A 26506-nucleotide genomic window follows, 5' to 3' on the forward strand; every position below is an offset into this window, starting at 1 on the left:
TTAAGTGTTGAGATGGCCTGAGAAGGCCTGAGCTTACCTGGTTTGGCGTCCTTGCAGCGGGCTTGTCCTGGTGATTGGCGAGGATGAGGAAAGGCAGTGTGCAGAGCTGTGGGTGCTGCAGGGCCGAGTGCAGCTCATTACGCGCCGCCTCAAGGTCCTCATCTGATGAAGCGCTGTCCAATACAAAGACGACACCCTGCGACCCCTGATAGTAGCGGCACCAATATTTCTTGATGTTGTCAGCTCCTGTGGAAGGACGTGACGCCATTAGATGGACAACTTTCGGAAGGAGTCACTGTCGTTACTGATGTCACTGCTGGCAGGTTAACAAATGTGTATACATTACACAGTTGAAAACAGATCTGTCCCTCCCAAAATATTCTTTCAAACAAAAATGTTAAAATAGGTTCTAACGATGAGATTCAATGTGGACTTAATTGATTTACATTGATTTATATTGTGCTGTACAGTATGTATCACATTTGTAAGGTAATAGTTGTGTTGGAGCAGTAACAATAGATCCAACATTTACTCACCTGTGCCTTTTGTACAGTAACCCAACAGAAATGGGATATTGCCTAAATAACTTAACTGATTAACTAATCAGATGTGTGGCACGTATAAAACACGAACAACTGCTTTCAACATAACAGGGATAAACTTCACAACATGGTCCTGGCACTGTGGAATTCCCTTTACACACAGGTTGAATCCCGCCTCTGCTATGGCTTCGGAACTACCCATGAAGGTGGAATAATGCTGTGTCAACTTTGCCACCACATTCTGTGTCAGTGCGACACAGAAAAAAGCCAGGAAAACAGCGGCTGTTACGGGCAGTGGAAAGGGGGCTAAAAAGAATGCCATCAGACAGATATGGGCAATATGCCATAAAAGCCCCATGTGGTGATATACTGTATATTGCAGCTTCCTGCGGCGGTATGTATCACGATATATTCTTTGGCATATACGTGATAGTAGAACAATTTCAGAACACAGCCCGAAGGAAAAGCCAACTGTTAAAATATAATTTATTTTAAAGGAAGAAATGTAGCACAGTGGAAACTCGGTTAGCCTACACCCCAGTTAGCGGAATTTTCGATTTATGTAAACCAAAAATATCCGCAAACAGTATACACTACGTGAGTCACTACATGACGTAGTCACTATGCTACGTGAGTCCAACTGTGTTTGTAAAGTATTTTTGATCCCAAAACGTATCAGATAGCATAGAAACTGGAACTGGAAAACATTGTCCCCCATCTATGACGTTATCAGCGGTTGACTCTGTAGTTCTTTGCTAACTAAGACAGTTACTCCACAAGTTTCTGCTTTTCTTATTGACCAGGATTGCAAAATAACCCACAATGGATCCAAAGTTGGAAGTTCCTGCATTTTGATTTAAAAAAAGGTGAGAAATACTACTGAATTCAAGAAATACCTCATAGCAAGACACAAAGGTGGTGTCCGTGTGGATCCCTGCTCATCCCTTCTTCCCCATAGCCATCTTTGTCAACAATCGAGTCGTCAATCAAGGTAAAAGTGATGCTAAATGTTCATTTATCCCCTTCGTTCATCATTTATATGCATTTCTGCATGTAAAACTAATTGTAAAACGAGAAAAAAACGACAAAAAAGGGTTTTGTGTTCACATATTTGTATTAGGCTAATTTGTCAAGCGTAGTGTACAGATAATACAAATAAAAACATGTTGCACAAACCAGCCTGCAAGCTGGCGCCTAGCCCAGCTAACTTCGCACGAGAGGCAGGATAAAGACAAGCTGGAGTGGTTGCCAGCCAATCGCAGATTAAAATTGTTATTATAGCAGACCAAATTTATATTGATTCTATTGGCCAGTACTATCATCACATAATTTGACGCGTGACGACATCAGTGCCAGTGTTTGGTCTGATGTATGAACTACTTGTCAGGCAGAGGCAATCACTTTCAACAAAACCCTCTGAAATTATTTGCCAAAATTGCCCAGTCAACAATGCCGCCACATTCCGTGTCTGTGCTGTTTATACAGAACAGCGACAAGGGAAAAAGCCAGAAAAAATGTCAGCTTTTATAGTGTAAAAGGGGCTAAGATAGCATAATGATATAAATACTAAACAAACAGCATTATGTACAGCAATTAACAACTTATGTCATGGAAAAATATGCCTTAGGAGACTCCTCCTTTCCATTTCCTTTTTTTCACCCCCTTTGCCATGTGTTCACGCACCCTTTTTTCCTGCCTCCCACCCTCCCTTCTGAGACCTCCAGCAGAAGAGGAAAGCTGTTGGACAGTGTCACTTGAGAGTGACTCTCTCATCTTTGCCATGTTCATCACGTCTCATTGGCTCTCACTGGCAACTTCTGCCACCTATTGGTCTGACAGCAGGACTTCTGAGACATCATTAGTCATAGGGATACTGAATATAATACAATGTAAGCTTACCGAGCAATATTTTCTCTCTCGCTTAACTCTTCAGTTCCTCAAAACATAAACCAAACACATTTTTAAATTATAATAGCAACTACAATAATTACTTTTACCCTCAGATTCCACCTAGAGGCATTTACAGCATGTAGTACCTTTCTTTATCCGCAACATAAAAACACTTTCACTGTGTCAGTTATGACTAAAAGAGGGAATATTTACTTAAAAAGCAAATACCCTTATGGGCTACGTAGATGCATCTGAAGGCACAAATGGTAAAAATGGAAATAAAAACAGCATGGAAACATATTGCACAGCAAACTAATGTAGTATTATTCTTGCTTGGTCAAGATGAATCTAATCCCGTGTGTGTTGTGTGGAACTAAAAGATGTTACATTCTGTTACATTAAAATACCACTGCAGTTGTCTTGGAACCAACTTAATGACAAAGATCGTCTCTGAAGGAAGCACCCTCAAGAACATGAATGACTACATTTACAGTAGTGCAATGTTGAATGAAAGAAAGCATATTAAGTGGTATACAATTAAAACAATTCTGAAAATGCTGAACAGAGAGGGAAAAAAAAAAGAAGAGACAGCAGGTCAACGTGAGGTCTGATTTGAGGAAAACATCTCCCTCGGCCCACCCACCTATCCATTCGTCCTTCCAGCTCCCCCTCAGCCAACAAATACTTTTTCAGGCCTCACTAGCAGATTAAGACAAGATGAAACAAGGACTTGAAAAACTTCATCAATGTGACACATCCATCGCTTTCATTTATTTACTGTATGTGTGGTTCTCTGTGAACAGGAAATGGTTTACCCAGCAAGCGGAGTAATTATGGTTCTGTATTTTGCAACAATTAATGGAGCCGTAAACAGAAAGTTAATTGTGGTAGGACGTATCTTAAAGTGTATTTGGACTGCTCAAAATTAGGACATTTTCTTCAGGGGTTCAGCAACAATATGACTAATGACTGGGCCTGCGTCACATGTTTACTGTAAGCTACTCCGCTGTGAATTTTCACTTTTATTAGAACAGAAAACAAAAACAAAATATTACAGTGACCTTGAGCTATTGAGAACCCCATCAAAACATATTCTATTTCCCTACAAGCTCAGTTAGGTACAATTTGTTTATTTTGGGAGAGAGAGATTTCTTTTGTTTGCTATTTAAATTAAAGAATGCAACAGAGGAGTAACTCATGCTAGAACATACTAATAATGAACATGAAAGTTGAACAACTGACTGCGTTCAAATGACAAAAGAAGGTGTTCTCTCTCTAAATAAAGTGTTTACAGTGATTTGGGGGAAGTCAACTGTGAGTCTGGCAGTTTGCTTACTCCTTTGACGAATGAGCTGTGGGGGTGGAACTGAAGTGACGCTGAAAACACAGCTGTTGATATAGCAATCGACCTACAGCCCCAGTGGTCTGTTTGGAAGTAAACAGTAAACAGGAAGTCGTGAACTGAAGCACACCTTAAGCCCTCTGGCAGATGCATATGAAAGACTGAGCTAGACACCACAAATGAGATGAGTAAGTGTAAATATTTGACATATACCGATGGTGTGTATGTGAACATCCTGGCTTTGAAACCAAAGCATCAGTCCCCTCACTCACAAATGAAGTAGCCATTTCAATAATTATTGCAGTGTTTGTAATTGCTAGTGAAGGACATATTAATCGATCGTTCAGAATGGATCAATTGTTGATTAATAGTATCTTAAAGCAAATGAGGCCAAATTGAGAGCACCATTTGGCCGCAATCAGCAGAGGCACTGTTGATTCTGTCTGGACTAGTTTGCCATATAAATAAAGAAGAACATTATTATTTATTTAGATCCACTATATATACAGTATATATACATATATATATGTATATATATACATATATGACAAGTACATAAGGATATATATATATATATATATATATATTTATATATATATATATATATATATATATATATACAGTATATATATATACACACACACACCCACATTGATATAGATGATATCACTCATATTTTTCCAATTAAAGAAATTTTGTTGAATGAATGCCCATTTTCAGTATTTACCTCCACCAATCATATTCTCCCTGCTATACCATACAGCAGTGGTTCTCAACTGATTTGGCTGCGGGAATTACAGAATTTTTTTAAACACAAACTTCTCAAATATATTATTTACTCATTAATTCACACTTATTTATTTAAATTTATAAGAGACTGTTTGCAGTGGTTACACGGCTGCCTAAAGGGCACTAACTTTTGAACGTGTTGCAAGTATTATATCCCGCCTTCTTCCTGCTCCGAGCATGTAAGCTGCGCCCCAGGTAACATACACACATGTGCAGGAGCCACTGCTAATTGCTAGCGGTGTTATTTTGAGCCAACTGCAAACAGTCCCTATAATGAAACAACATTACTGTAAAGTGCAATTTGACTTTGAGGTAGCGCAAAATAACACGGTGTGATAGCACAAGTTCCATGATCATTTCAGGAACAGTTAGTTTTTATCCACAAACTCCAAAATGTTTTGAACAAAAATGTGTGTAAAGATTTTCTGTACACGGTATATCTTCTGAAGAGTTGAATTAGAGCATTTGCACATGCCCCTGGATGAGAGGTGAAACAAAAAGTGAAAAATCAAGCGAGTCCAGCTGCTCTGAATCAATACTCAGTAGGTAAGTTTAATAATAATAATAATAATAATAATAATAATAATAATAATAATAATAATAGCAGGACCATATTTTCTGTAGACCACCCCTCTGCCTGGGTCAATAGACTGAATTGTGCATAAAACATCTCCCGGTAACGTCATACTGTACCTGGTAGTCTTCATTGTGGGTGGAATCCCCCATGCAACAAAACATGAGCTTGCAATTTATGCCGCATTCTTCTCCATCACAGCATGTTAAGTCCGCACTCAATGTCCTTCCTTTCCCACACAAGCTTGACCAAGTTGCCCATAAACATAGCACGCACCTCGTGGTGGCGTAGAAAGCGAATTCAGGGACATCGGTTCACTACATTTTTTTTATTTTTTTTTGAGAAACATCACGCGACTCGGGTTGGGCATCAAGTCTTGAGCTTCGATGGAAAACCGGGACAAATATTCAGATTCTCCCGGAATCGTTTAAATGTATTTGTTTCGATTCGAAGATTCGATGCGCACTTCGCTGACCGGAAGGAATAGCCACAAACACCAGCGAAGAAAAAGCGGCTAAAAATTTGGCTTAACTTCATGAAAAAAAAAGCAGGGTCGGCTCAGTGCAACATTTGCAACACAATGATATCATGCAAAGGACTTCGGACTTCCTCTAAGCAGTCAGAATCTGGGAAGTCAAAAATAAGTGATGTCTGTCTCATGTCAATGTAACGCAGGGTTTCAGGATGCTAGCTGATGTGGAGGTTCGGTGTAAATAAAGGATGGGAGCTACGGCTAAGGCTGGGCAAGTTTATTACGTCTCTGTTAGCAACAGTCAAGGGACCTTCTTACCTCACACAACACAATTCCGGCCTTCAAAATAAGAGCGCTTTTGGCCATAATCTGTTTACCTGTGTTCACAAAATAAGGGTTTCATAAAAAAAAAAGCTTACACCAACACTGAAGCAGAAAACAGTTTACTACTTTTCAAAAGTATGCATCTTTTGTGAAAGTGTATTTCTGTAAAAGGAAACTTTCTAACATTTATATTCAAGTTGAATGGTTTGATATTTATATGCTGGTTGAAAATAACCCTGTAAGAAATTCATAGTAAAGTTGATAGAACGTTCCTATCATAAGACAATTCATGGAGAAGTTCAGACATGCCATCCAAAAAGAACTCTGGTTAGCACCCTCATTTAAACCATGCAAACTTTTTTTTAACCTGCCTCTAAAAAGCATCGGTATCAAAAATCATTAGGAACCGGAATCGAAACAAGGAATCTGAACCAGAATCGTTCAAATTCAAACGATGCCCAACCCTACCTGCTACCCATTGAAAATGGCTCCCGTCTCAACCCACCAGTTGAGTATCACTGCCATACAGTACAGCACAACCTCGACAAATGCTCCTAATGTTCTTGGAAGCCATCCATTATGTTGGGAGAAATACACCCCTCCAAAGGGTTCACAAAACTTCAAGAGTTGATGCATGATGTCATGTGGAACCAGCATACTTCATGAGACATCATTTCAGTGAGCACCAAATAATGAACTTTTCATTGCTTTGCTTTTTTCTTTGGCTTTCTGGGTAATTTTTGACACTTAAACTTATTCCAAAAGAAGGAACAGCCTCAACAGAACATGAGACTAGAAGAGTATTCAACCAAAGTTACGAGAAGTAAGTGGTAAGACTCAAACACAGACCAAACGTGTCATTGCTTATTTTTAAAGTTAACACAAAAAAAAGGTTAACATAGTGTTTTCATGTTTTTACATTTTACGCGGTTAACTTTTCCATTGGACAACTTTAATTCTTACCTGACAATCAAGAATGTTCTAAACCATAAAGTAGAAGGCACAATTCACCTTCACAGTAGTTTTTCATGTATCCACCAGTGTTTAAATTATTATTACACTTGCATGACAATTAATAATAATTTCCTGCACTGTTAATATGTTTTATAGATACAGTCATCCCTCGCTACATAGTGGTTTGAACATCACACCCTCAACCTATCTATTTCACAAATTAATTAATAAATGATCGCTGTTTCGTGGTTGAATACGGCCTAATAATAGTAAAAAAAAAAAAAAAAAGTATATTTAAGGAAAATGTCCTTATTCTTGGCCATAAAAATGGCTAAATGAAGTAAAATACAAATACAAGGCAGAAGAAGCATTCGAATTGTGAACTGTAGTGTTCTACATTGGCCACTAGGTTTCCGTGTTTTCGGTGAGAAAAGGGCCAGACGTAATTATCTTACAACAGCCACAATAATAATAACATAATAATCATAATAATAACACGGGCTACTGTTGGAAGCCATAACCCACGACAAGCTAAAACTCAACTCTGAACATCCGACATCACTTCCTCTCCTCTACACATCTGTCCGCCCGCCAATAAGGTCCGCTAGGGAATATTTTACTGTGACACACACAAACAGGAGTTTTATTTAAGTCTTAAATGGCACATTTACTCTTATAACGTCTACTAAATTGGGCAATACAAGTGTAAAGCCATTTAAATCCGCCATCTGGAATTTCCCCTTGTGGGACTAATAAAGGCATATCTTATTTTATCTTATCATTACAATATATACTGTAGATGAGACAATAGCCACCACAGGAAATACAAGGAACTGTTAATGTGTGAATCAAAGTTATCTTATTTATGCCTAATATGTGTTACAGTATATCTACTATATTGGGTAATACAAATGTAAACGTGACTATATGGATGCTGTTTCATATCTAGAGGGCTCTAATAATGTTAAAAACCGCATTTAGATCGTAAACAGGTTTTCTATGCCATAACAACAAAAATATTTTATTTATCAATAGTGAATCCTACTTAGCGGAAATTCACTTATCGCAGTTGAGTCTGCAACCAATTAATTGTGATAAACGAGGGATGACTGTAGATGGGTTTTGAAATTAGAACAAATCAAAGAACGACTTCTCTTTAATATCATATTGTCACTTGTCACATGGCATGGAATTCTGACTAATGTATAATAAAGGTGATGAATGGGCCTGTCCCGCACAGTATCCGAGGAATACTATCCACACAAGTTCAGAACTATCCTACATTAGGTTAGTGTAAAAGCCCTGAATGTGCCCTCCAGTACAGATCTGACACACAGCTGTTGTCAGAAGTCTAAACTGAGAATAGCTTGTGTCTTCCAGCATCACACTGAAAAGAGCAGTATGTGAGATGCACTGACATCCTGTAGTGAGATGAAGATGGCAGTCAATTGAAATGACTGCCTATATAAAGTAATTGCAAGGAAGTAAGATATACAGTATTAGGATAGCTTTCAGGTGCATTGGTCCCATAGCATTAGGATAGCTTTCAGGTGCATTGGTCCCATAGCTTGTATGTAATGTACTGAACGTTTTAGCACAGACTGAATGGATGATATGAAAAAAGCCTATATCCTAAAAATGCAACAAACTACTGTATAGTCTATCTATCTATCTATCTATCTATGTAGTCATCTTTTATTCCTATGTGCACATATAGAAATGTTAAGTCAAGTGCATGGGCCACACAAAATCTAACACCTATTTGTGAGATACAACAGATTTCCAATCAATCATCCTATGACAAATACCGTGAAGTATGTTTGTACAAAGATATATAAAGATGTGTGCCCGGCGTGTGCATTTCACATACAGTAACTGTGCCACTGTACATCCTGTTATCACAAGCTTAGCTCTAAAGAACAACAGCAGTGAATGGCGATTATTTGGACCACCTCTTCATCAGCTGTCATGGTGTGGCATAAACGCAGACTGTGAAATGGTCTGTCTAGACTTGACGTCACGTCAGAGTCCAGACGTACACACACGCGCACACACACTCTCTCTTTCAACACACACTTTGCTTCCTCCCTGTGTCCCAGGAGCAGCCATTCCCACCTACATCCCTGCACCTGGCAGTGGCTGGGTGAGAAATATTTGTCACGTTTATAATCAACACGTACAACATTGCAAGAATACTACAATAAAAGGTGTGAACCCACTTGATAAGAATGAGTGTAATAAGGTTTGTTTTGCAACAAAGAGGTTGATCAGGTTTACTGCAGTTAATAGTTTACCCCAAAAAGAGATGTAATTTCTGAAATGCACAGCTCTGTAAGGGTTTATTCCTGTTAAAACATCTGAATTACTCCTTTTAATTACAGTGTAATCAATTTTACACTACAGTTAAGATAATTTCATCAAAGTATTGGGATGGCCTCACTCCAATATGAATTACATCTAATGACTTTGAGATTAGTGTGCGAGATCAATTGCATCTACCAGAGTTGTCAGTTTATGAAGTGCGTTATCAAGCGCTGAGGTGCTGCAGCTTCATTAAGTGTATTTGTGATTTTTTGCAGTGTATTCCACTGATACATTTTTTAATTTGCCACTTCTTTTAATAGACATTAATCAGGTAGGCGATTGCTCTTAATGTTGAATTAGGAAATCTAGATAAAGCAAAACTCTGCTGTGTGCTCATCTGTTTGGTGTACAGTAATCCCTCGTTTATTGCGGTTCAATGGTTTCAGACCGTGATAAGTGACTTTTTGCTGAGTAGAATTCTTTTTTTATACATCAAATATCTTCATAGTTAGAGCATGGAAAACTTGTGTACGACCATCTAAATACGGTATTTAACATCATTAGAGCCCTCTAGACATCAACTAACACCCTCATAGTCACTTTTACACTCCTATTACCCAACAAAGTAGACACTATAAGAGTAAATAAGCTATTTAAGACCTAAATAAGACTCGTGCTTGTATGTGTTGCTATAAATGTGTTTCAAAATACGTACTGTGATGTCCAAAAAAGGTACATAAAATTAGTGGAGGGAATAGCAAAGGGGTGGGGATGATAGAAAGGAAAGAAACAAAGAGACAGAAGCCCCAATATGACAATGATAACATAATATACTGTAAACAAGACAAGAGGCATCTGAAAGAGAAACACATGTTTGAGAAAGACACATACTGTATGTAGCTCACCCTCAAGAATGACAGGCACCATACATCAGGGTTCCCTGCATATAAGCTGCTTTGTGTCTTTGGTATAAAGGACAGCTTGCGCTTATGCCAATCCCGGCCAAAGCACTCAAATGCAGAGAGTTACAAACCAGGATTTGCAAAAATACAGTAAGTTACACATCTCGATCAAGTGCAGTAGTACCTCGCATAACGTAAACCTCCTTTTACGTAAATTCCACTGAACGTAAAGAATTTATGTAAAGTTTTTGCATCGTATTACGTAAGAAATTCCATATAACATAAAGCGTCAAGTCGGTGCAAGTTCAGACTAACAGCGTACACTTGGTGACGTCTTCTGACGCTTCACGCTCTCATAGGCTGATTATCTAGGCACCGTCTACGCTCTCATCTCATTGGCTGATTATCGGGGCACCGCCTACGCTCTCATCTCATTGGCTGACTTATACAGCGCGTACGTGAGTTTGTGTGAGAGACAGGCTTCTCCCTTCAACCTCCCTTTCTCTTCGTAGTCGCCCTGAAACTAACTTAAACAATTAAGTTAAGTTACAAATTAAAATTTGGCACACAGCATTATTGTGTAGTGCGTGTGCGTTTGTCTGTGAGACCAGCTGACTCTAAGACTCTTTGAGTCGCGTTTCGACTCAGGCTAGTCCTCCTCCTCCTCCTCCTCCTCCTACTGCTCCTGATCAAGACATCTCGTGAACGGTAAGATTGTGTTTGTTTTATTCAGTTTCAGTTTATCCAGTTTTATTCATTTCCAGTAATCTTATTTATTACCTTATTTTATATTGGAATGTTACTGTACTATGTTTATGCTAACGTTTTCTTATATTTTCCCACCATATTTGGTGGACTTTGAATATTTTGAAGGGCCAAAGGGGTGAGTTTGGGAAGATCTTGGAACGGATTAGGCTATTTACATGTATTTTACGCTTCGTATAACGTAAAAACCCTATAACGTAAAGGTTCTCGGAACGGATTATTTACGTTGTAGGGGCCTCTACCCTATAACCATATGTACTTGTCATGTTTGTGTAAGCTCTTCTACTCATGAACTACTCTACACAAAGGGGTAAAAATTGATCAAGACAAGCCTTTCCGTGTTGCCTATGTTATTTTTCTGACAAATACACTACACAGTGGGGCTGTTATTAAACCCCAGTTTGACCCCATAGGTAGGATTGACTTTAAATTTCTCACACAGCTCACTGCGCTCTATAAAAAAACCCACTGTAACTTTAGGGTGTTGGTACACAGCTTTCGAGGACTGACAAGCACATGTTGGTAAAATTTGAGCAAGATTGGTTAAAAACATGACCGCCATCAAGCAAAACGTCTTTGCAGATGCACAGGCGGCCTTAGCAACTGATTACGTCATTGACCATTTGTCTAATTAGTATAAAAATGTGACAATATCTGTATTACATGCATGCTACCAGGTCTTCCAAAGTATTTTGACACAAATGTATGTCATTTACAGTGATTACAGTACAAAATGCTGTAATTCACTGTATTCAAGTGACAACTTGTCCTACAGCAAATGGAAGCAATGTTGTTATTTAAATATAAAGTACATTCTGGCTTAAAAATCCCGTTTGGGCAGAAGAACGCCAAATGCAATACTTTCCCCCCCTCAATGATTCACAGGCAAATCATTAATTTATCAGATGTGTCTTGCACTTAAGGATGACTGTAGATGCAAGACTTGATCTATACTGTATTTCTGTCTATGTCACAGGCATTCAGTGAGCCTTCCATTGCAAAAAAGAAGGAAATACATAGAAAGTGCTTCTTGTGTCTTAACAGGCCTTAGTTAAGCCTGACTGAGCAGGACGAGCCACAAATGTAGCGTGTAAAGCATGTTTTTAGAGTTAGAAATATTGATGACTGTACGTCACATCTTGTATCATTTGTCTACATCATTGCAACACAGTGCAAAATATCACAAATCCAAGGCAGGCAATGTTTGTTTGCTTTCAACAACATTGGGACACAACATAACAAGGGGTTGTTAATCAGGAAATGATCGAAAAGACTCATTATGAAAACTGACAAACGGAACACTATGCAAGGTTATAAACTCCCCAAACACCACAGTGACGTCACGTACATTTGGAACAGGAGAAGTATGCCTTCACTCGGCCAAACACAAGGGAAGTGTGTCAACATTTCACCTTGCGTAGCAACTTTAATCCCATTCACCAAATATAAAGTTGTCAGTCAAAACATTGTACGCATGTTTCTACGTAGTGCGTTCATGGATGGAACCATAAATCTCTGGAATTCCCATAATTTCCGGTGTATAAACCGCTACTTTTATCACATGCTTTGAACCCTGCAGCTTATACAATGATGCGGCTAATTTGTGGTCGTGTTCTGGTCTCGCGACATCTTTCTGTGTACTAAATATCCCATGTTACGACATGAACACCTGCGGCTTATAAACAGGTATACAAATCTTTTATTCTTCTTAAATTTAGTGGGTGCGGCTTATATTCAGGTGCACTCAATAGTCCGGAAATTACGGAATTCTGTGGAGTATTTCCCACCAAAAGTAAACATAACATACAAGCATATGTTAGATCCTCTAAAATCAAAAGTGTCATCCTATTTTCAACCACAATAATGTCCCAGCAGATCGGCTTTGACCCAAACCAGTAAAACACTTGTGCTCTATCCAAATTTAGTAGTGTTCACGTCGGTGGTCCCCCAGTGCTTTGTGTGCTTCATCTTCTCAGGGGGCTATGTTGGGTGAGCCTTTAAAGTACATATTGCACCTGTCATGTGCCTCGTGCTAAAAAATAACCCAACATAAATCATAACAGCATTCAACAAAACAATACATCCTGTGTCGCAGGAGAACTTACAGCAATGATGTGCCCCTCTGCTCTGGTTCCCTTTAAGGACTGGGGGAGGAGGGAGAGGCTCCCATTGCTTTTTGGTGTGTTTATGTTTCTCCACCTTAAGATCCAGCATCTGCACTTGTTAAACGGCTTCCTCGAGTACTGTGCACTTCCAGGAATCACGTAAGTTAGATTGTACAGACCCTCACTACAAAAACATCAACAGGTCTGACGTCTGTACACAAATGTCAGCGTGTGAGAGAAACCGGTGATGCTGCTGGAGGGGGGAAAGAAAACATGCTTTTGATTCCTATGTTTACAAATGTGCGTAAGCGAAGATGATTGTGTCTGTCACCATTAAATAAAGATTAATACACTGAGGGATAGCAGAGCATTAAACATTGAATAATTCTGCTAACCAAAAACCAGAAACAATTACTTGTATGATACATAATGTAACTCATACTCCTGATCAAAATTTTAAGACCAGTTAAAAAATTACAGGAATTTACACTTTGCACTATTGGGTCTTACGGAGGTTCTAGGTAGAGCTTCAAAATGCAAAAAGAAGAAACAGGAGAGAGACTAATTTTCTTTGAGGGCAAGCAAAGTCAAATAGGCTGTTCTTCAGCTGAGCAAATGTTTAAGCCCACAACCATTAAAAGCCAACATCTTGGCAAAAATGTGGATTTAATGTTATTTTCTGTCAGGTATTCACACTGTCAGGATCTCTTGATGGCAAAGGCAAAAAAGCTTTTTGTCTTTGAACGTGGTCGGATTGTTGTGCTGCATAAGCAAGGCCTCCTACAGCGCACCATTGCTGCTGAGGTTGGACGCAGTAAGACAGTCAATTGAAACTTCTTCAAAGATCCTGAGGGTTATAACACAAAAAAAGTGGTAGCCCCAAAAAATGTCACCGGCCCTGAGCCGGAGGATCTGATCGGCTGTCTGTCAAGACACGGGACAATTCCCGGCCCAAATCAAGGTTGTTACTGATGCAGAGTGCAGTCCAATAACCATCATACAGCATTTGCGGGAAAAGGGTTCTAAGAACAAAAAACCTTTTCAAAAGGCCTCATCTCCTTCACTGCCACAAAATTGCCCGTTTGGACTTTGCACAAGAGCACCAAACACGGGACACTGTAGGGTGGAAAAAAGTTCTATTCTTGACAGTCCTGATGGCTCCCAACGTTACTGCCATGACAAAGAGATCTCACCTGAGATGTTTTCCACACGGCACAGTGGAGGGGGCACCTTCATGATCTGGGGTGCTTTTTCCTTCAATGCAACAATGGAGCTTCAGGTTGTGCAGGGGCGTCATACGGCAGCTGGCTATGTAGAACTGTTGCAGGGGGAATCACTCATTACTGAAGGCCCTCGTCTGTGTGATAATGACTGGGTTTTTCAACAGGACAACGCTGCAGTTCACAATGCCCGCCTCACAAAGGACTTCTTCCAGAGGAATAACATCACTCTATTGGACCATGCTGCATGTTCCCCTGATCTAAATCCAATTGAGAACATTTGGGGATGCATGGCAAGGGAAGTCTACAAAAGTGGACATCACTTCCAGACAGTGGAACTGATGTGAAGCCATCTTCACCACTTGGGCAAAATTCCCCATAGCCTTCTGGAAACACTGAAATCAAGCATGTCCAAACCAAATTTTGAAGTGATTAACAAGAATGGTGCAGCTACTCATTACTGAGTCCTTTTTTGAACATTTTAGTTTTATTTTAGGGGCTTTCAGGGGGTTTGGAGCTATGGTGTTAAACTTTTGATCAGCTGATGAGCAGCCAATTTCAGTTTAATGCTGGTTTGCAGTAAAATTGCTTATTCAAAAAAATAATTGTCTCACTCCCATTTCTTCTTTTTCCGTTTTGAAGTTCGACTTAGAAACTCCTTAAGCTCCAACAGTGTAAAAAAAAAAAAAAAAGTAAATTCTTGCAATTTTTAAATTCTAAATCCTTAAAATTTTGATCAAGAGTCTATATGAAGTATCATCAACAGCACAATATTGCATAATAATGTTTACAACTGCAGTGTATATTTAGTGAATGCAAAATGTTTTAATTCCGAAACATTAGTTTTATTTCCAGTTATTAAAATTAATAAAGGTTGTTGTTTTTGTCCCAATTTACTGAAACTAAAATCAATTAAAACAATAAAGATATCAATATAACAATAAAAAACAACAAACAAGTATAATAAAAGAGCCTTTTTCAAATGATTGCATTTTCACTAAACCCTCTGGTCATAAAAACAAGTAGCCAAAACTACAGTGTACCTTTGTCTTTGCAATGTTAATACAGTGGAACCTTGGTTAGTGTACAAGTACACTCCGGTTAGCCTCGGTTTGCATACAATTCCTTTGGGCACACGTCTTGTGTTATTAATATTGTAATTAAAAATAAAATGTAATAAATAAACATATTTTTAATCACAAAACGTCCCTGTTAGCAGCCTGTTGCAAGGAAACCGGAACCAGAAATCATTTTCCTCCAACTGTATTGCCCATCTGATAGATCAGCGGTTGGCTCTGTAGTTGTTTGCTAATTAATAAAGTTACGCCACAAGTCTCTGCTTTTCTTAGTGATCACGCCTGCAAAATAACCCATCATAGAGCCAAAGAAAGTTGCAAGTGACAGCACTTTGATAACGAAGGTGAGAAATACAATTGAATTTAAAAAATAACTCGTAGCAAAACCCAAAGGTGGTGTCCGTATTGATCTCTGCTCGTCCCTTCTGCCACATCACGGCCTTTCTCAACAATCAGTCTTCAATGAAGGTAAAAGTGACGTTAAATGTTCATTTATCCCTTTCATTCGTCATTTATATGCATTTAGTTGGACAATTATAAAAAATGTATTCATTGGATTTGCATTATTTCTTATTGGAAAAATGTATTTGGTTAGAGCACATTTTGGTTTGAGTCAGACCTTCTGGGACGGAGTAATGACGCTAACCAAGGTTCCACTATATCTGTAAATAGAAAAATAATTTAGCCCTTGTTTGTGTTCACCTTGTCCTTGTTCACCCAAAATAAATCCTTTGACAGATTTGGAGTTGGGGCCGTATGGGAGAATAGAGCCAGGGGTTTTCAAAGTGTGGCACGGCGAGACTCACCTCAGAAAATACAATATAATACAGTTGGGAGTTTTCCCAACTGATTTTTTTGACATATTTTTGAATATTTCTTATACTTTGCATATTTTATATATTTTTATATACATATATTATATATTACATATTTTTGAGTTTGAGTTTTCTGCTCATCTTCTTAGACTCTGTTTACTCTGTCACTGTCAGGACTAAAAAGCTATTTTGCTTTTGACATAACTGAAGTTAGCTGAGCAGGTTTGAGAAAAAAATTGTTTTTTTCTTTATTTTTCTGAAGTTGCTGTGCCTCCACGGAAGTCTTGTGGCGCCTTTGAGGAAAGGCCAGTCTACTTTGAAAACTCCTGCAGTACAGAATATAAAGACTCACCTCCAAGTTCTTTTACATTCAAGATGGCATTTGGAAATGGCACTGCTTTGATGCTAAAACCTGAGGACAAAAACAAATGTCACTGTAATGAGAAGCAAAGACAATTGATAGTTTTGTTAGTTTTTGATAGTATTGATAGTTCAAAAATAATTCACAATTGCATTTTCTTTCCTCATTTAGCAAGTATTTAACTACTGAGGGGAGAACACAGATTGAAAACATTCGTATGACACAAACAACATTTTGTGCGGTCCAAGTTGGAAGTATTAAAAAAAAACTGTGATTTTATATGGAAGAAAGCATTACAGAAAACAAAACAGATGAGACAAAGCATTAGGATAATGTGCAAATGACACTGAATCATCTTTTTCAAGAACAAAATTTATGACATTGTTACATAGTTTTTAAGTGTTACAACAGTGAAAAACAATGAAGGCTGACAGGTGGGAAATTGTAGGAGCATCAGTCATGATTCTTCTTCACAGTAGATTTTGGCAGAGTGTTGACAGCTAAATGTTATTTCAGAGAACCTTACTAAAATAATTTTCTGCTGAGTAAACAAACCTTTTCTTTATCTACTCCGGGTGCAGACAGATTTTGCCAAATATTCACAATGGATGTAAAAACTTTAAATTCGACTTGTTTTAAGTGCAATATGGCTAAATCTCAAATGAGATTTCTGCAACAGCTCAACACTGATTGCAGACAAAGCCAAGAGCAGGGAAGAGGTATGTCAGTGTCCTTGAGGGATTGCATTACGTGTGCGGAAAGTGGAGTGTTGAGTAGCAGAGGAATCACGCACTAACCCTAAAGTCTCATCTTCTGGTCATACTTAACACCAGCCTCCCACTAGACTGCAAGGGGGGGTGGTTCTGTGTATTGGCTGATTACAACTGGGTTTCTGGCATGACTACTGGACAGATGTATGAAGACATGTTACTGTTACTCTACTGGAGAGCTGTAATAAGTGGCTTAAATTTGAAGGACAACACATTGTACAAGCATAAGAGCTGTATTCCAAGGCTTAACATAAGGGGATGTGATTACCAGTGGTGGGAACAATTCCGTCGCTGCCCTCACTACAGAGGCGCGAGAGAAGGCTGGTCTTTCCAGCACCCGTTAGGCCGATGCATACCACATCGTACTCCGGTCTTGGCGGTGGCGGTCCTTTACAGCACAGTGCCCGGAAACACTGAAACAAAACAAACACAACAACGAATCAACTGGAGAAGGGATCAAATTCCTGTGTGAGACTGGAATAGCGATTAGTTTTGACATTTAAAGTCACAAGTTATGGAGTAAAGTCCTTCAAACTCCACAGGGGGACTCAAGTGGGCCTCTCAGCTGTCTTTATGTGAAGGAGCTGGAAAACCTAGTTCAACCAGAGTACCAAAAAAATAACAAAAATCATACTTATTTAAACCAGGCTGCGGGACTCACCATCACCCCTTAAAGACAAGCGGCGAGCCAAACATTTTTCAACTTATCCATCTTATACAGTATTTATGAAAAGACCGCTGTATTTTGAAGATCGGATAACATACACGCGATCGGGCCGATCCGGTTGCCGTATAATGTTCGTAACTCCGGGCCACACTCCCCCCTCACTGTGTGGGGAAGTCCTTCCTCGGCGGCCACTCAATTGTGGCAGAATCTCATCACAATAGTGAAAATGGATGGATGGATGTTGTTGAAAAATAATCAAATTAAGGTTTTTAGTTTGTTATTAGAAAAAAGAACTAATTTCTGGCAAAAAATATCTTCATAGGAATTGGCTAGCTGTACTTTCTTAATGCAAGATCGTTTTTCTCAAGTGAAAATTGCTTGACGAGATATTTTTTCTTTTTAGGAAAAAAATAAGAAATGGTTGCTGTAAATTTGACATACTTTACTTTAGTTTTTGCAGTGTACACCAGAAGTTACTATCCGAAAGTTATCGTTCACTCCAATGTTTTCTCCATTGTTATGGTTGAGTTCTGGATGAATTTCTATTGTATGTTATTACATTATTTTATGCCCACTTGCTGTGTTGAAGGCTTTTGCTGCAACACTCAAGGAGAATAAGCTTGTTCACATTTCCAAAAAACACCAATTTGCCAGTCTTCAAGGGACAATTGTTTCAATATTGCCCCGCATATGGAAATAAAAAGTCAAAAAACCACAAGATATTCAAGCCAAGGTTTTTTCTACTAATATTCTATGTAGTAGCCAGTGTTGATTCGTAACCGGCTTGGTTATGACGCGCTAGGCGGCTAATATGCAACAATAAATCCAAAGGGACGTCTTTGATTGCAGCATCACTATGAATCTTACAATAATATGTGTTTTCATGGCACATTGCTTGCTCAACAACAATCGCTGTCACTTGTCAGTTCTGTGCGATGTGCACAAAGGTGTCTATTACTGCCAGTAAAACATATACTGTACTAATCACAACATTATATCAGTGAATGTTATTATTGTGTCATTGTGCATTCATGGCTGTGTTTGTTGCCGATGGTTCCCGGAAAGTGTTCTTGATGTGAATTGCTAGCTAAACATGGATCAAGTCACTCGTCTTTCTAGCCTACCTTGCACCCGATCTGTCAGTTTTACTAAGTAAATCCATTTTTTTTTTTTACGAGAGCTGTTTTCCGAATTTTAGAATAATCGTATGGAATTTCATGCCAGTGCTAGATAAGCAACGATCACTGCTCACTGGCCTTGTATTTTTCAGTGTGCATAGGGATGTCAGTGTCACTTACTGACAAAAAAAACCCTTACATGTGGCCAATTTTCTGTATATGTTATATCATAGTCATTACAACACAATATCAGTAAATATGATTGTGTTATTGTTGTGAATATGACACTGGATTGGCTTTGCTGTGAGTTCATGGCTATTTTGTTTTTATCTGGTTCCTGGAATGTGTTCTGGTCGTAACGTCACAACCAAGATGGCAGCGGTTGACAAAACTCAGTGGGGAGCGTGTCAAAATCACCACTTAATTTCACTTGTATTTCATAGTTGTTTATTTATGTATGACAGCAGTATGACAAAAATGGTTTATTAAGTGAGTACTTTCATTTCATTATTGTTTTCCTCAAAGTTTTTTTGTCACGAGCCCTTTAATGTCATCATGTCATTTTGTGTAAGAGAGTGTTGGATGGAGGCATGGAAGCGCTGGTGCAGATTATCTGGGTCTTCTGTAAGTGTGTGTGTGTGGATACCCTGTCTGATTGGGCCCTGATGTCAGCCAGAGGCAGACCTGACACTCAATGAATCATGGCCTGGGACTGAAGGCCTGCTGTGAGACATTAAGGGGCAAATGCAGTGTGAACCGTGAATGAGATCTTTTTAACGTGTGTGGAGAGATCAGTATCCACAACTAAAGAGCGATATATATATATATATATATATATATATATATATATATATATATATATATATATATATATATATATATATATATATATATATTTATATATTTTTTTACGAGTAAGTCGGGAGGAACCAGTCTGGTTGAGGTAAAGCACAGAGGCACACACTATGACTTTTAGTATCTACTATATCACGTTTCAGGTGGAGGAAGATCAAAACAAGCTTGTCCTTAATAAGGTTCTTGTCAGAGGAAGACCTTGTTCAAGACACTACTATGCTGTTCAAAGAAAACATGGACATGTACAAAAACTACAGCTCCTTCCTAACTAAAAGACATGAGGATGAGGCTTGTATGTCCCATATAAGACTATTAAAACTATTTTTTAAATAGGTCTCAGAGGTCCCACAATAGTGTATTTAAACTGTGTTGCTTAAAATCTAGCCTTAAGCCCCACTGGGAACACACCGTTTTGTGTGTCTGGCTTTAGTGCTAATGAACTGTGTTTGCTCATGCCTGTCCCTTGACAGAGTGTGTGGTTCCAACAAGCACTATTGTACACGTTATGCACTTTTTACATATACACTGTAACTCTGCACTTGTCCAACGTAACAGATGCCATATATCACATACAACAACATAACATTACTGAGCAGGACAGGAAGACATGCTAGCAACCATGTCAGAAACACTACACAGCGCCGACGTCACATTTTAAGAGCAACATCATGCTAGGTTAGCCTATTTGCTGACGAAAAATTAAATGATCAAACTTACACCTGTAGCTGACTGAGATTCATTTTAAGATGTGTAGCAAAGCCTGTTATTTTACAAAGGTGCTGTTTGTACAGATCAGGCTCATCCAGAAAGGGAGGGTCATAGGCAGTACCTATCTATGAGGAAGGAAGGTTTTTGTTTATGCAATCATAAAAAAATAAATAAAATTAAACTAAGTTTGAGCGCCTCTTCCCTCAAACGTGGAGGAAAGAAGTGAGGGTGATGATAGCTTTTTCTCATGTTTGGTGCTCATAAACAGGTTCTAGACATATAACTGATATAATAGTTAAAAATCCAATTAAAAAGCCAATTTTGCACAACAGGGGAGCTTTAGTAAGACACCTTTTCTACCACAGTGCCTTTTTGTCATGAGACAACTTTGAACCTGCATCACCCTCCAACAGGCTCCGATATGATGAGATCCAACTTTTAAATCAAAGATCATCTCACAGTAAAGCTTCCTGGAGCCTTTCGCGCACCCCCAGACATCGGTGAGCAGCAGGGTCAGTTTTAAGTGCTGTGCCAAAACAGAGATGCCGTTTGATGGGGATGTGGGGAATCTGCTTCAACAGAACCAGACGTTGACTGAGCAACCTGACCCCCCCGACTCCTCGATGAACCTACCAGTCTGCTCAAACAGGAAACATTCTCCTCTTCCAGAGAAATGGGGAGATCAGAAACACACACGTGTCAAGATGGGGAAACAAATGTAAAGTTGATTTGATGATGTTGCACTATTCTCTTTCGCTTGGATTCTCCTGGACCCCCTCACCACCTCCTTACTACTTTCCCTTGAGGCTACATGTAAAGATTTCTGTAGGGTGAAATCTACACTCAGCCATCATTCCGTTGGGATGACAGACTAAAGTGTTTAATGGTAAGAAGGGATGGAAGCAGGAACAAAGTTGATTTGGATGATTATTGCATTTGAAGATAAATAAAAGTGATATACTTCCTCCTTTCATGTACAGTGCACATTTCACAAGAGATATTAAAGAAGCATCCAGTGCTTGACCCCGGAGTCCTCATGCACAAGGGTCACTGCGAGAGAGAGAAATGGTAGCTCCCCCTAGCCTCCCTTTGACAGCACCAAGATTGACGAGGGGAGCTCAGTCAAAAGACCACATGAGAATAATAAATACAGTGGAACCTTGTTTAGCGTCATTAATTAATTCCAGAAGGTCCGACTCTAACCGAAATGGACGTTAACCAAATATTTTTTCCCAATTAATCACTTTCAGAAAGCCAAAAATGTTAACACAAAACACATTTTTAGAGTTTTACAATTATAGTTTGACATGCAGAAAACAATTCGAACCACTGATGACATCATAGACGGGGGTGATGTAGCTTTGGGTTCTGGTTGCCATTTTGTTTGCTAGCTAGTAGGATGCTGACAAAGAAGGATGTTTTCTGATTAAAAATAAAGTATATATACCGATGGACTTCTGAAGTATATTAATAACACGACAAAGTGTGTGCCATATTGTTTGCTATCCGGAGAATGAACACAAACCGAGGCAAACTTGTGGCGTAATTTTCGACGTTAACCAAAAAACGCGCTAACCAGGGCGTACGCTAATCGAGGCTCCACTGTCCATCTGAAGGCCTTTACTGGCTTACCCCAAGAGATGCCCCTGCCGTCAGGCAGACTGACAGACAAAAATTGGAAAGCTCAGAATGTCACAGAGGCTAACCTCAAGCGTAACAGTGGTGAAGACTTCCAGACATCACCAAGGGATTCAGTCAAAGACTCCTTGTATCTCGTTTCTCGCCTACATTTCTTGATATAGAACAGTCACAAATAGATACTGAAGTGAAACGTGATTATTTCATAGAGAGACTATTAAAGAACTATCACCAACTGACCCCTTCTATTAAAACAATCCTAAAACCCTAACCCTAACTCTAACTTAGTTTTGTACCATCATGTGTAAAAAGCCTTCTGGTACATCAAGGCTGTTAAACAATTATGAGGACACGTGGATTAAAAATTGGTTGTGTGCCCTGCCAAACACTCTCCATTAAATACATTTTATTGATTGTCTGTCGCTTATAGGACCGGCCATATCTGAATTGTGTTTCCCTGAAAGGCCGGTCAGACATTACCTCATTGTTGTTGTGCAAGATGATTAGCTAGGCTTTATGTAAATGACAAAAGATTGTGAAATATAAACATCATATACTGTAAGTTAGACGAAGTCTTCAGAGGCATAAAAGAGAAAGAACAGAGAAAACAGACTCTGGGCGTCTAAGTTAAAAAAAGATGTCAAGACGTTTAATGGGTGACATAACTGGGGCCCCTCTGGCAGTGGACCAGAACTCAAAGTGAAGCGCAAGAGACTTAAGACGCTCCACTGCTGATGAAGCATGGTAGTGTCAAGGTTAGGGCAGGTTCAAAACTCTATCAAACTTGAATCATTGCATACTCTGTATATTTTTGTTGCTGAACACACTACACTAAGGCAGACAAACCGACGCAGAGCCTGACCTCAGATGACCGTCTGTTGATTTGCACACTTTTAGAACAGGACAGATCCATGCACGTTTGGGCTGTGGAGCGATGGAAAATGCTCAGGGCGCTGGATTGAGCCATTATCAATTCAGAGTTTTAAAAATATGTGGGGAAAACTTTTCTACCAACGAGTCATCAGTCATTGTTTTGCTTATACACCTGCCCGCGGTCGGACATTTACAGGAGCTCTTTTCGGAAAACCCCTTTTTATTTTTAGAGATAATAAATGTAACTTAGAGGGAAGCTGCTAGCACCACAGCAGACCGGTTCAAGTTTCACACTCGTACTCCATGGCTACCGTTGGGACACACACATAAAAAATGGCTCAGACATGAATGAGAGCATAGTCCAAATTGAGACACCCAACCAAGGGTCCAAGTTTGTACGGCTTGGTACTCCAATTGTGAAATAACCCCTGAACATCAGGGTCGTCAAAGGACATTTAGGAGACTGTAGCCTGTAAATGATTCTAATAAGTGGTGTAACATCAAGGTAATAAATCACTGTCTGTTCGGGGTCTTCTTAAGATTGATGCTTATTTCTCAAAACAGACAACCTCTGTGGTAAAACATATTGAGCAAGTATATCCTGACTTTAAAATGCTTTTGGCGTGGCAATACTCTCCAAAGGCAGATTACACAGCTGTTTGTGCTTGGCCCCTCTTAAGTGGCTAACGAGTCTAATGGTGCCTTGCAACAGGCCAGTATCACATTGAGTTCCTTGATTTTCCCCAAAAGCTGGTCACAGTTTAAAAAATCGAGTGGATTGACACTGTTTCACACTGGGAGGCCAAAGCAATGGAGAAAAGGGGGTTGGGGGGGTCACGAGAGATACCGACCTAGGGGAATCATGGTCACCACAAACCGGCAGACATAAGACACGGACTGGCAAGCAAGCGTTTTTTTATATTTACAGACGGCATGTCGGGACAGCACTTGTGTGCAGGGCTCACTCCTGACCTTTGAAAGTGACAGTCCTTTATATGGGCGGGCGTCTGTCCTGACGGAGGAGTGGCGCTAACAGATTAGCATGTACAGAGTCATAACACAGGCCTGCAAAGCCAACGAAAGTGGAGGCAATAGGAGGGGGCGGGCAGTCAGTGATAGAAGGGAGAGTAGTGAGGACCAAGGGGGAAGGGAAGGTGGAGGAGGAGGGGGCACATTCATTCATCCTCATTCATCTTCTCCCCCCTTCTGTTGTTGTTATTTGCCGCTTTGAAGCTGGATGGTGGGGGGGTGCACGGTGGGGCACCGTGTGCTTGAGTACAGTGAGGGAAGAGGGTGCGCGTAGCGCGCTGCATGCCATTCTCATTAAGGGGTGAGAGAGACATTTGAGCCACATAAAAAGCTGCACACTGGACTCTTCCCATGCTCAGTTGTTGCCGCGCCAACCACGTCAGACGACGTCAAAGCCCGGGTCCCTGCTACACAAAATCACACGTCTCCATTATTTTTCAGTTTAATGACAAAAGGAAGGCTGATGTTTATCTGTGTTCACACGCGTAATTTGGTAATTTGGTTCCATCACACAATTGGTCTACTGGATTCACTTACCATTCATGCTGGCATCATTAACAATGGACCAAAGTTGTTTCCCTACTGGGGATCTTTTGTGATGCATTGTGAACTCAAACTTGTAAACAAATACACTAGGTCCCCAACGTACGAACACAATTGGTTCCAGACGACCGTTCTTGTGTCGAATTGTTCTTAAGTAGGGGAAAAGGTAATATTACCAATGATATAGGTACTACATGTACGTGTATACATATACAGTATATGTGTATGTATGTGAATATGAGTTTGGATGCAGTAGTAATATTAAACCAGGATGATTAATGAAAAAAACAATAATAAAAGTGATATAATAATACGTAATGATAAATGTTATTTACCTTTGAAGAGGAGTGGTCGAGCATACGTCGTTGTGGTGGAGTTGGAGGAGGAGTTATTGAAAAAAAGGACAAATCGTCATCGTCGTTAGACTCTTCTAAAAGAGGTAGTGTTCTGTGGGTGGTGTAGAATTAAGCAGGCCTGTTAACTCTTCATAAACTTTAATCACACGCTCTGTCTGGGTTGTATAATTTAGCTTTCCATTTAGCTTTATCTCCCCAGTGTCTAACTCTTCCTCTGTTGGTTTCATTAGCTCTACGGCGTCCTGTGTTGGTCCCATTAGCAGTGTCACAGTGCCCTCTACTGGTCAAGCATGTACAGTAGCAGTATAAATACTGATGGAGCGACTACAAGGCAAAATAAAATAAAATATAGACCAGTCGGCTTGTGTTCGTATCCGCGAATGTTCGCTAGTCGGGTGTTTGTAAGTTGGGGACCTAGTGTACTGTTTGTTGAACATTACTTGTGTTTGGCCTCCGATCCAAACGGTCAAACTATCACATAAATGCTCAATTGCAACATTGCATAAAATGTTGTAAACCATCCATCCATCCATTTTCTATGCCGCTTCTCCTCATTAGGGTCGCGGGGGTTATGCTGGAGCTTATCCCAGCAGTGCTTCTCAAATAATGGGGCGGGCCCCCCGGGAGGCCGCGGTGAACTATCTGGGGGCCGTGAGAGACAGGGAGTACTTTGAATGTTAGGTGCATACCTGCCAACATGTACAAATTTATAGTACTCAACATGCAATTTGACTCTTGAATATGTTTTTGTTGGATTTTCCTGGTTTCAGTTTCGAGTTCAGTCTGTACAGGACAGATAAATAAATAGATATTTTCAGTTTCTCAATAGTATTTTAAATTGGAGGTTTGTGTGACAGGTTTGGGCATGACAGAAAATAACTGAGAACCACTGTTGTAAACAGAGACGCAGCAGCGGCAACGCATTGTAGCACAGTAGCTAACTAACACAGTCGCTAGAGCGGGAGCCAATTAGCTTAGCGCTGTTGTCATGTCAACTGTTTGGCATTATTTTATATGCAGGGGTGGCATCGTTTTCATGTTACGACATTGAGGTATAGGCCACATTGACTGTGAAGTACCTCATTGTACACTCCAATTATAATACCCTTTCCAGTAGTTTTAATACTCAGATTTAAGTTTTTGTACAAAGTTTCACTTTATTGGGTTCTATTTTGAATCTCTGAAAGATGCTGCTGAGTCTGGTGCCCAATCAAAAATACTATTAAAAGCTATAGCGTTTAAAGTTGAAATAAAAAGCAGCAGCAGTATTGCACAATGTGAGTTATGTTGTGGGCAATTTAATTTCTTCCTTCAGGGGAGCAGAATATTTGCTGCACAATTTGAACATGGTGTTTTAAATGTCTACATTAAGCGATATACATGCATACAACTCTATTGCTATAACAGGAAAGGAGAAAACAAGGTTGTTATCTGTATCAGCCAATATACAACGCTGCAACATCAGTATCGGACATAAAAAAGTAGTATCTGGCCATCCTTAATTTTAACAGTGG

General features: G+C 39.5%; 1 protein-coding gene across 2 annotated transcripts in view; it reads right to left on the reverse strand.

The window, feature by feature from the left end:
- The window catches only part of LOC129180247 (ADP-ribosylation factor-like protein 15), a 111710-nt gene that overhangs the window by 46362 nt on the left and 38842 nt on the right, over window positions 1-26506 (reverse strand). For both annotated transcript variants that reach the window (XM_054774516.1, XM_054774517.1), the window contains exons 2-4: window positions 17474-17618; window positions 16427-16486; window positions 38-246 (exon numbers count right to left, since the gene is read on the reverse strand). In XM_054774516.1, the coding sequence (XP_054630491.1) occupies window positions 38-246; window positions 16427-16486; window positions 17474-17618 (414 nt within the window). The remainder of the gene's footprint in view (window positions 1-37; window positions 247-16426; window positions 16487-17473; window positions 17619-26506) is intronic.

This window comes from Dunckerocampus dactyliophorus, chromosome 4 (genome assembly GCF_027744805.1).
Source record: "Dunckerocampus dactyliophorus isolate RoL2022-P2 chromosome 4, RoL_Ddac_1.1, whole genome shotgun sequence".
NCBI lineage: Eukaryota > Metazoa > Chordata > Actinopteri > Syngnathiformes > Syngnathidae > Dunckerocampus > Dunckerocampus dactyliophorus.